The sequence below is a fragment of the Camelus bactrianus genome, chromosome 8 (assembly GCF_048773025.1).
Source record: "Camelus bactrianus isolate YW-2024 breed Bactrian camel chromosome 8, ASM4877302v1, whole genome shotgun sequence".
NCBI classification, from domain to species: Eukaryota; Metazoa; Chordata; class Mammalia; order Artiodactyla; family Camelidae; genus Camelus; species Camelus bactrianus.
The window spans coordinates 50,190,052-50,202,500 of record NC_133546.1 but is presented as its reverse complement, the minus strand read 5'-3'; the positions used below and the strand labels follow the sequence as shown (position 1 = coordinate 50,202,500).

Genomic DNA, 12,449 nt, shown 5'->3' with positions numbered 1-12,449 from the left:
CTCTGATTCACAAGCCTAGGAGGTACTCACTTTAAGTCCTTGGGTAAGATATGAACTTGTGGTAATTGGGCCATTTTTGTCGAATGTCTCCACTGTTTTTTTCTTTCCCAGTCTTGTTTGACTTTTTTGGTGGTGTTGTTCAAAGAAAAAAAAAAAAAAGGTAGACTGGGCAGCCAAAGCTGCTGATCATCTCGGGAATATTTTAGTGTTTCAGTGTCCGAGTGTGTGTCTGACAGGGCCTAGGAGCAGCTACGTCAGAAAGGTACTTTTCTGTTTTTTTCCTTACAGAGTGGTAGGCAGAGTCTGGAGCTGGAGTTGGCTGTCATGTCCAAGTCTGTCTGCTTTTTAAAATTTTGTTTGTTTGTTTGAAACCGGAAGGGTAAGATGAACTGAAGTATAAGATGGGCTGTCTTTGATATAGCTAAGTCACGATACCACTTCTTTTCATTGTTAATGTGAATAATTTGTTATATTTTTCATTCCATCTGAAGATATATTACCTTATTGCACTCATGATTATATTAAAAATATGACTGTAGAACAAAACAAAAAATGGAGTCCATCTTTGCTTCATTCCGTTTTACTCAAACCTTATTAAAATTAACTAATTTCTGGCCAATGTTTTCTTGATTATAGGTTCAAAATCATTAAAAGTGAATAGTAATATATATATCCATAAATTTAGTATACTTTTCTGATAAAAAATTACACATGCTGATATGTATTCGTCTCAGTATTAAAACGTAAATAACGTGGTAAAACCAGAAGACTCAATTTAAAAATTGTTAGAAGTTTATTTTATAACCTAAATTAATTAAATTAATAATAATCAAAAGCAAAATATAATTATCAGATCTCATTCTCTTATTAATACCATGACCAGGCAACTCCAGCCATGTATTGTAATATAATTATGAAATTTATATATATGTAAAAGTAAATTTTCAATAATTTAACTATTCTTATTCTGATTTCTCTTTTTGAGGCTAACTATAGTGATAGGAGACATTTGTTTGTACATAAGAAAATAATTTACTACCTATTTTAAAATAAAAACTGGACTGAAACTCCACATCTTAAGAAATGTGGATAATTGAAATTATTTTCCTACACCATTACTTTTTAAAATGGCAATAAGGATAAGATTTTGGAGCTTCATACACATGAAAAATGAAACTTTATATAAAGCTTGTTAAGAAATGGATCAGAATGCACATTAAATCATTTCTTCTAAAACCCACATAACCAACGAGAGTATGAAAATCTATAAAGGGGGTTTAAACTAGAGAGATTTTTGTCCCTTCTAATGCTATTTTTATAAAGGTTATTCCATCATTAATATGCAATTCTTACTTTGCCCTGCCACAGGTAGAACTTGAGTCTCCTGTCACTATACTTAAACACAGATGTCCTAAGAGACTACATATTATCTGAAATTAGCCTCTGCTCTCCCAACGGTCATTCCTTGCTTACTAAAGCAATATGTAAATCTGTAACTTAAGCTTTTATTACACAGTGATTCCATTCTGCCACTGTGACCAAAAGTATTTGACTGCTGATCAAATTCTCTGTATTCGTTTCACCTTTTCCCCCCAATCTCTGTTAGGTTCTGAGCTCATGCCCAAAGCGCTCTCCACCAGGATAGTGGGAGGCATTTGGTGGTTTTTCACACTTATCATCATTTCTTCGTATACTGCTAACTTAGCCGCCTTTCTGACAGTGGAGCGCATGGAATCCCCTATTGACTCTGCTGATGATTTAGCTAAACAAACCAAGATAGAGTATGGAGCGGTGGAGGATGGTGCAACCATGACTTTTTTCAAGGTAAGTCCTACTGGTTATCTAAAATTTATGTATTAAAATGATAGAGTACAAGCAAACCTTTCTCTATTTATGAATGTAAGGGTGTAGCAACATTGATATTTGTGCAAAATAATCAATAGCACATACCTCAGGGAGTGGAGAGGTATACAAGTAAATACATGGCCATCAAGGCAAAACATCTTAATGCTTGTAAATGGCAAAGAATTTTTGCTTTACAAGTATTCCATTTTTGTTCAGGGGAGAATCTGTTCAAAAATAACATTATTTTTCCCCAATAAGCTTATCTCTTTGAATGTAAATAAATACAGTAATATGCTAATTAAAAATTGAATACTACTAGAATCAGACTCTATAAGGCATGTGTATTCAGAAGACTAGAATGATTGTATGTGAGAATGTTTTCCATACAGACATTTCTTTCTGTTAAAATGAGACAAGGTTTACCTTTTCAGAGCCTTCAGAAAAAGAAGGGAAATAAGGCTGATAGAAACAAACAGAAACAGTTCCTGTTCTCTGGACATTCATCCATCTAATATTCTGAGAAGCAGAATCTCAAAATGGGCTACCCCACTGAACTTGCAATGGTATCCATAGGGACAGCCCTGCAAAACATTTAAATGGTAAAAGTTCCAAGCATATAGAGTGTCTTGCCCTCCTCTATATCATTCTACTCTTCTCGTTAGTTCAGCTGATCTCACTGGGCCAGAGTAGACCCAATGGGGAGATTTCATTTTAGGGAGTCAGTATTTCATAATTTCTTTTCTATACTAAGTATTTTTATGTTGTTTATAGTTTGGGCAAATTTTTAAGCATTGGTATTTTCCTTCACTATTCACACAAATGAAATTGGCAGTTCAAGTGGGCAGTAGAAGTGGTAGATTTTTTTTTTCTTTTTAAAAAGTGATTGACTCAAGCTATAAAATAAATTCTTTCAACAACCATTCTGCAAGTGCCTATTGAGTACCAGAAATTGTCCCACACATTGGGTATTCTAGAGCAAATAGCATCTAGTTTTCATTTTTAAGAAGCTTATAGTTTAGTTTAAGACCAGGGAGACTAAATCAACAATCATATGACTGGGTTTTTATATTATTTAAAATAATTTTGCCAAGCAATTATGTAATTTTCTTTGTAAAAATTTTTGCTAGATTAAATCAGCTTTTTTTTAGGGTTCTGGAGGATATCAAATACCCAAAGAATGAGATACATTGATTGCTTTAGTCAAATCTATATGATTCTTAAAATTTAATTATTTTCAAAGTGACTATTTTATATAGCTAGATTGAAGATTGGATGTGTATTTTACATTTAATTGGAAAATTATTATTATTTAATCAAATTTATTGAATAATCAAATATGAGTGAAGCATTTTGATCAGGATGGTGCTATATGACTATATAAATTGCAACTGATTGATTTTCCTCAATTGATTATTTAATATTAATAGAGTGTTTTTCTTATAAAACTTTTTTTTTAATGAAAAGGAAATCAGCTATTGAAAATTCAAAAAGTGCCTTGTCAGTGTCAGTAGCTTTGCAGTGAGTGAATATGTGATACATTTAAATTATTACAGTATTCAACTTCAGCTTGTACAATAACATAGATAAAGTACTAATGCAAATGATTTGATACCAGAAGTAATTATTTCCGTTTCACCAATACTTCAGAGTTTTAATTTTATTTTTGTTTTCCAGAAGATTCAAGTATCTTAAGTTTCAAAGTGCTTGTAAGCAAATTTTATCTCTGGAAAATCAATTTTTTTAATTTCTCTTTTTCCCCATCCTTAACTTTATTTTCTCCCTGTTTTGTCTTTTGAATCTTTCCAGTCTTCTGTTTTGCTGTTTTTTGTTTTGTTTTTTTTTAGTTCAGCTGCTCTCTGCAGTGTCATTTTTGCCTCACTTTTCTTCTTACTCTTTTATCTCTTATTTTTCTCTCTCAAACATAGAGATGCCTCTATACCCAGTGAAAATTGACATGAAACAACTTTGTGTTTCCAATAGCACAGACTTTCTTTCTGTAAAATTGAAGGCCTCTGGAATGTACCCTAGTCACAATAAAAACCACACAGTGATAATCACTAAGTTGACAATTATGTTGATAACTTTATCACATACTGAATTCCTGCTGCTGAAATTTGAAAAAAAAAATTAGAATTTAGAAGAATACAGTAAATGTTGATTTTTCTTTAGTTATTTTAGCATTGCCCTAAATAATACTAATTTCAACCTCATTATTTTGGCTTGCTAGACTATACACTTTTATCAGCCATTTCATACCAATTTCATTTTTAATTTTAATTTCATTGGTATGAAATTAAAAAAAAATTTCCTAGCCACCTGGAATTGAAGCAATTGCATGCTCATTTTGAAATTCTACAATGAGTCAGAGACTATTGTGTGTAGCCTATTTACATCTGATACCATTCTTTTATTTCTTAATTAACAACAATGCATACAAACACTCTAGGAAGCACCCTTAAGGCATTGACTTCTAAAAGAATTTCCGTCTTTTTTTTTTTTTTTACTACTTTAACAAGACCTTGCTATTAGCTAATTGTTCTGGAACAGCTCAGTTCCAGAAAGTTATTTTAAAGAATGGTAAAGTTGTGTTACTATAAGCAAGAGCTGGTTCAAGATACCTGGCCTTAAAAGGGATGAGTCCTCAGTATTGCAGAAACACAGAGTTACTCAGCCATTCTACAACACTGAATAATTCCTTTTTCAAAGAACATGCTTAACTTTTTTCATTGACCTTACATGTATATTGTCTTCAAGAAGAGTTCTTTCTTCTTTTCTTCTATATCCATTATACCCTACACAGATTCTCTCCAGGGACAAGTGAGGGTAAAGCTATGACTGGTAAAATAACTCAATATTGAGAAGATGGTCTTTTTCAGTGTTATCCCATGTAAAGTAATAGAAAGCTATATGGTATCACCAATAGGTTCTTAATCGTATTTAGATAATAAAATAGCTGAGGGCCCAGGAATTTTATGAAAAAACAGTAAAGTAGGAGTCAAAACATTCTTCTTGGAATCTGAGAACTTAGTGTAGCAAAAGTGAAATCTCACCCCAGGGCTGAACATTATATAGAATGTTACCAAGCAACAAACACATTCTTTTCTCCTTGAAGTGTAAAGATTAGGAGAATGAATACATATAGATATATGCTCAAAAATAATTCAGCAATAGCCTGTAGGTGTTATAGTCTCTTTTGAGAATCCCTATATTTTCAAAGTGAATCATATGTTTTATGGAATGATGCTGAAATCACCTTGTTTCTATGCAACCCATGACTCAGTTTTTCCATTTTCTGCAAATTTTCTCTCTGGGTTTGGTCTACCTGAAATCTCTGGCTTTGCTACAGGTCCAGCATAGTCTGTCCTTCCAAAAGGTATCAAAGGAAATACATGTCCCCTTTTATGGTTATTTAAAAAATTCTACCACATGATAAAAAGACATTTTAATGGTATCAAATATCTAATGTAAATCACTTAATACTTCTGAACACATAATGTACAATTTAGAATAGTTGTTAAGAGTGATAGAAACTGTAGAATCAGAGAAACCTGAGCTTAATTCTTGGCGCTGCCATCTATTGGCTAAATTTAGGTAAGACACTGCCCGTTGTAAACCTCTGACTCTTCATCTCTAAACTAGAATGACTGACAGAACCATTTTCACAGTATTTTTTTTTTTAATGTTAAATGAAAGCTCTATATGACATGCTAAGCACTTAATGAAATCTTGATAGACATCATACATTACCATTACTAGAATACATGGCTAATTAAAACAATGCTGGATTTAAAGTAATTTTAAACATAGTCAAATAAACTGTTTCTATGACCCACAATTGGATAAATAATTTTAAAGTAGATTTTAAAAGATCACACCATGTTTATCATATTAAAATTGCTTCATTTTTCTGATTATGTTATGAAGAAGGAATAATTTGATAAGTGAAAATAAAAAAAATCTATGGAGCAGTTTTCAGAAGCTATTTTCTAGACTATGTATTTTGAGATAGTGTATTGAGGTGCAATTAACAATTCTTCGGGGAACTGATGCCAAATATTTTTTTGTGCCTTTTTTTTCCCCTGCCCTTCTCTACCATCCTAATTGATTATTTTCTCTTTATTCCTTAGATGTAAATTCAATTAATCCAGGCAAATTTTCCTGATCCTTTCCCCTACCCAAATCTACCCTGTCCGGGAAAGGTACTCCTTTTTCAAAAATTCTCTGAGCATGTTTTACCTCAGTTATCATTAAATTATCCTCCGGACTGCATTCCATTAGTTCCCTTGTCTCCACACTGCAGTGCACAGCAGGGTGACACGGATTGAATTTGTATCATCTATACCTGGCCTTCTAGTCCCCAGCACAGGCTTTGTGTGTGTTTTGGACTTTATTAGTTATCAGTTGCACAATAATATGGCTTAACAAATGACCAAATACTCTTAGTGGCGTGTAACTTAAATCTTTATTGAGCTTACAACTCAGCTGTCCTACTCCTAGAAACCTGAAGGCCCAGAAGCTTTTCTACCTTTGGAGCAGACTCCGTTTCTTTCACACCAGAGTGACACTACTCTCGCCAATACCACTTCTGCTAAGCTTTTGTGACCTTTAAATACATCCAGTCAAGTCCATTTGAATACTACACAGTTCTTAAAATGTGCCTCTCTCTAGACTTAATCATTGCTAATTTGGGCTAGAAGCTCTTTATTTAGAGGAGAAAATCTACAAGGCATTGCCTTAACTTTTTCGGAGGTCTTAACAAAGGACCTCAAGACAGTATGATTAATTGATTTTCAATTAAGGTCTGGAGTCAGGTGGAAACAACTCTGAGGACTTTTACTGGCTTGGGACACTGAAAATTACAAGCATTTTTATTACAACACCATACAAATTCTAGCTCCTCTCTATCTCCTCTAAATTCTGCTTGCAAACTGCCCAGTTCTTTTTAAAATTATTTTCCTCTCTTCCTCTTTGTTGTTCTTCTTCTTATTGTTAATATTCTATCTCTTTCTTACACTACCTTATCCTATGTAGCTAAATTTATGTAGCTGATATTTTGAATGTTTTGTTATTTTGTCTAAAGATTTCTTTGCCCAAGTCCAAAAGATTATTAGTGTATTTTCTATCTCCCAAGTTACTACAAGACATACTTTTAAAATCTTATTTCCCTCTCTATTTTCCCCCTATATTTACAGATTCCCGTTTTCCCGGGCCTCCTCTATTTCATTGTCATCTGCCATCAGTGTTACATATTTAGGTTTCCTTTACAACAGCAATTCACTTTTTTTTTTTTAAACCAAATTCTGAAGAGTTATCTATTAGCACAATAAATACTGCATTCATTGATGGAACACCTATGACAAAGGGTTTTAGATAAAACGTGTGCTTTCTTTCAAAATGTTCTAATTCTGTAGAGGACTAAAAAGGTTTCTTCAAAATATGTAGCCCTCTGGCATTTCCATTTTTAACCTTGGGTTAAAAGTCAATTTATTCGGAAGTATGTATAGGTTATAATGTTAGGAATGTGAGGAAGTAGATTAATCCATCTAGGGGGGGTAGTTTTATCTTTTGTTAGCAATAAAGAGGGTTTTGTTTTATTTTGTTTTGTTTTTCTTTGTGAATAGTTTCCCTCTTTAGAAGAACTCAAAGTGCATCCTAAATGCCAGCTCATTAATCTTTATAGCAACCCCTAAGGAAGGTAGAAAGCAATTATCATTATGCTCATTTAACAGATGAGGAAACTGGGCCATGGAGAGGTTAAGTGACTTATTAATTATGAAAGCAATAACCAAGGGACTCATAGTACCAGCAATAAAAGGGATAGCCAAAGACATCCCGGCATAACCGTCATTACTCAGGAGAGCTAAGTGCATTAGTCATTTTGGATCACCCACATGACCTCAACTGTTTGATCATATTAAGTTTCTAAAACATTTGCCTTAAGCCATTGGGGCAGATAAAACTATAACATGTTCTTTATAATCTGCTACTTACTCTGAGCTTATCAGTTCAATGGTCTTCTAAAATTAAATTATGCTGGGGTGACAGTACAGGTTTTTAAGCCTGAATTGCTTGTGTTGCATGCCTGTAATGATGTTTTGAAAGCTTGAATGAGTTTTGCTTCTTAAATGCCAAAAGAACGTAAGTAATTTTTGAGTCAAGGAACAGAATGTAAGAAGTTGGCAGTTTACTGCATACACTTAATAAATGGATTTAGAAACATACCATTCATTGGATAGTTCTCGTATTTTTATTAATTTCTAAGAAAAACAAATTTTTAAAAAAATTTAGAACAGTGGTGGTAATGCAATTATAATGCATTTACTAAAAAGAGATTTCTATATTTGAAAAGAAATTCTCAAAATGGCATTTATAGTATACTTTTCAGATCGAAAAGTGTTTTCTGAAATAAATGTTTTATTTTCCTCTTCCTATATTGGTGGTAAAATATTTGAAAATTTCCATTTTGGGTATGCAGGAAATTGACCTAAATAGTTTTCAAAGACAAGAAAGATCATCTAAAATTACTTTTGAATTTATTTTATTTTATTTATTTTTATTGAGGTATAATCGACATTTGACATCATGTAAGTTTAACGTGTGCAGTGTGTTGATTTGAGAAATTTATATATTGCAATATGATTACCATTATAGTATTAGCCAAAGTCTCTATCACATCATAATTATCAGCTCTTTTCTTGTGGTGAGAACAATTAAGCTCCAGTTTCTTAGCAACTGTGAAGTTTATAACACAGTATCATTGATCATAATCACTATGCTACATATTAGATCTCCAGGATTTATTCTTTAAAAACCTTTTGTATTCTATATAGCAAATTCCTAGTTAAGTATGGTCATCACAAAGAAAAGTTTCAATTGTTATTTGCACATGGCCAGAAATTACATATGTCATTCATTGTGTACCATATTTACTATTACACATTTTCTAATCATTTCCCACCATTATCCAGATGGGATTATTTGACAATGTAATAATTAGAAATTCATTATGGTACTTTAGTAAGTACAGGGATTATTTCTTAAATACTTGCTACTCTAAGAGTTCCCCTGTTTATTTAGTTCTTACTAACTTACCACAGAGCTTTGTTTTCAGGTCATTTTTATATGTTTTGAGTCAGTTTATGCTTAGTCATGACAACCCCCTTTCTCCTCAATAATTTAGAAAAAAAGGGTCTCAAATGTCAGCATTGAGTCTCATATGGGGATATTGTCTTTGTGCCTGGCAGGTAATTTAAAAATGAAATATTAACATGAGCATAGGTATATTGGCATCAAAGCCTTATGACTAAAAGTTTTGAGTTTTTGATAGATTAATACCTCCCTATGTATGCATCATAAATTCTAGCCTGTAGCCCAGCAAAGTTAGTGATACTATTTTATCAGTTTTCCCATTTAAAGCACTACTTTAACTTATGGGGCCAGTCTTTTATCCACTTAAGTCCTAGGAGATATGCCAGAAAGCATGTATGTCGTATGGAAACATGGTCTTGTCCATGACAGACAATCATATCACTCTGATACATAAGAAAACAGTCTTCATTTTCACTTCAGTTTTCCTTTTTCAAGGAATAGAGTCATTATTTTGTCCTATCTGTATATATCATCCTCTAAGTTTCAAATGTCTTTAAAACATCCATTTGTTGAAATCAGTAGTCTCAACCTGCCTGCACCTTAGAACATTAGAATCACTTGGGGAGCCTTTAAAGAACACTGAGGCCCACATCCCTCTCCAGGCCAAGTAATTAAAAACATCTTGAAGTAGGATCCTGGGCATCTGAGTTTTTCCTTTTTCTTTTTCTTTCTTTTTTGTTTTTTTTTTTAACCTCCTCTGGTGATTCTAATGTCCAGGGAAAGTTAACTTCATATAAAATTTAAATAATCTCTTCTTTATCAGCATTAATAGTTAATAACTGATTGCATCTACTGTCATTTCTTTCGTATTAGGGTGGACATTTTTCTCTTCTTTTCTCCCCACACAATGTCAGAGAGAAGCATGAAATAACTCTGCTGGTTACATCCTTACTTCTTTTGAATTATTTACCTGAATTATGCCTAAAGCCTTTATCAACAGTGATTTGCTGAGAATAAATAATCTAATTATATCTCCACTTTTGACACCATTCCTTGAGGCTCCCCATAGGTGTGCAATGAGAATTGTCTTGTAGCAGGATGAAGAAAGTTAGAGATTACTCTTTCCTCAGAGAAGTATGGAGTTGGGGTAAAGCCTGATGTATGTTTGTGTGTCTGAGGAAAAGCTGAGCAAATATACATTCTGTGGGACCTGGGCAGTGAATATATTCACCTTTCCTGTATAAACTTTTACTGCAGTTTCTTTTCCCATGGGAAGAGGGAGAGGAAATTAAAGACACCCATAAGTGGCACATTAGAATCTTGGAAGGATTGTACATGTGACTTTCGTGTTTACCTAATGGGGAGGGGATTGAGAAGAGATGAAGTACTCTACACTGTAGGTTTATATTGTTAGGTTCTGAGCAATAGTTTGAGATTTGGGCTTATGCAGTTTTCTTACCTGAGCTTAACTGTCCAATCCTGTAATATTTGGTGAACTACTGTCACTCTTTTCCTCGTTGTGAAGAAAAAAATGTAGCTATATTAAAGGATGGGGATAAATTATTACATCCTTTTAATTGAAGTCTTCCTTTGGGTCACTTGATAATTCTTCAATACCCCCCTGCAGATCTAAACTAAAACAAAATGCTCCTCAAACATGACATTGTGCTCTAAATCAGAGGATGCAAAACCAGATATAGTTAGGCTTCCAGGCCAAGATCTGTTCTTGCTAACTTGCTTACAAGTTACTACCTAAGTAATAACTTTATGGTTATTTAGAATAAATAAAGACTTCATTCTGATTTTTTGATTGTTTCATGTATTCAAGTTTGTGGATAATTTAGTTTACTTTTTAAATTTTTCTGCATACTTAAATCAATGAAACAAAGATTTATGTGATTGAACTCCAGTGTATCTGAGCAGTTTAGATTAGTGATTAATATTATTACTAAAATTTTCATGTCTTCATGTTGATATGTTCTTCATCAGACACCTTTTCTAGAAATCTGAAAGAATTATCTCAGTAGGTATTTCCCTAACTCTCTCAAATTATTTCTTCTTTATTAGTGGTGTCAAGATATTGGTTGTGGGTAATGGATTACTGTGACTATTAGGTTAAATGGTAATATTTTGTTTACTATTATAAGGGGGTATTTGAAAAGTATTATAGTCTTATCTGTGTCTAATATGGTTTGGGTATTAGTAAGTCATGTTTGAAATATTTAAACCAATTCTTTATGATGCATTTAATTTACTGGCAGAGTAAGGGGGTGATTTTTACTCAAAGGGGTTGCCCCCCTGCCCCTGTCCTCATCAACACACAATTTATTGTAAGGGAGGCCTGATCCTATGTTTATTACAGGGATTTGCATAAGGCCTGCAGAAAACCAACACCATTTTACTATGTTCCCATTGCAAGAAGTAAAATGGTGCCTTTGAGGAAAGCCGCTTCATCAGACACCAGTTTAGCATGCCAAGTTCCAGCTATCAATGGTGAAACAGCAGATGTGAAGGCTAGCTGGCATCAGAGCATCTGAGTCAAAGACTTTCCTATGGGAAAGAAAGTGCCCCATTACACTTTATCTATACTAAGAACGTTGGTTCTATCAAGCTGTCTGAAAATTAGAATATGATGGGTTTTATTACCCTAGCTCTGCCAGAGTGAATTCAATAGTTAAAAAGTAAGTGATAACACCAATTTGGGAATTGTAAGTGATTAGAGTTTCAATGTATTTAAACTTGGAAGGCGCAGCACCTTTTATCTTAGCTTCTCTGAAATGTCCAAGGGACAAAAGTTTAATCCCTCTCTAATTGTTAACATTTCCAATACGTACTAATGAAGCTTTGGGGGCACTTGGATTTAAAAAAGAAATGGTGTGTTTGACTGAAGTGTAAAATCTGAGAAACAATGTTTTAATTGCCTTGGAAAGCAAGTATGTGAGGCTGTTATTCCAGGATACACTGTGGTTCTCTCTCCTGTGCCTGCCCCCCTCCACTGTGCGCAGGGACCACTCTTGCTGTTAGTCAAGTCAGGATGGCAGCTCCAACACCGTGTTGCACCTCATCAATCTTTGGAGAGAGAGGGCCCCCCAGGGAATGAGAAAACTCGAAAGTCGGTTAATATAGTGATGTTGAACTGGCATGTCAAGTGCTGGATAATGGATAATAGTTGTCACTATAAGAGTTTATAGCCACTGGTTAGGCAAAACTTTGAAGAAAATTCAAGAAGGCGTATTTTTGGACACACAAAAATTGGCTGATATAAGTATTATCAAAAGTGGTTTTATTTCTTAAAAATAATTAAAATGAAAATTTCATTTCTTCTGTATAAATAGTTGAATGAAAGCATGATTTTGTGTTTCTAAAAACAAATGTACAAACAAAAAATCCAGATTCTCTGTTTTGTAAATTTTTTGAGGACACTATATTTATTGGAACTGTGTCTAAGAGCTATTAATCATGCTTACTGTTTTTTTGAGGGGGGTGGGTCCAGCTTTAGAATATCAAAGACATAT

The 12,449-nt window shown here is 33.4% G+C and overlaps 1 protein-coding gene across 3 annotated transcripts in view; it reads left to right on the top strand.

The window, feature by feature from the left end:
• GRIK2 (glutamate ionotropic receptor kainate type subunit 2) overlaps window positions 1-12,449 on the top strand; it is a 926,084-nt gene that overhangs the window by 812,003 nt on the left and 101,632 nt on the right. For all 3 annotated transcript variants that reach the window (XM_074368582.1, XM_074368583.1, XM_074368584.1), the window contains one exon: window positions 1,607-1,824. In XM_074368582.1, the coding sequence (XP_074224683.1) occupies window positions 1,607-1,824 (218 nt within the window). The remainder of the gene's footprint in view (window positions 1-1,606; window positions 1,825-12,449) is intronic.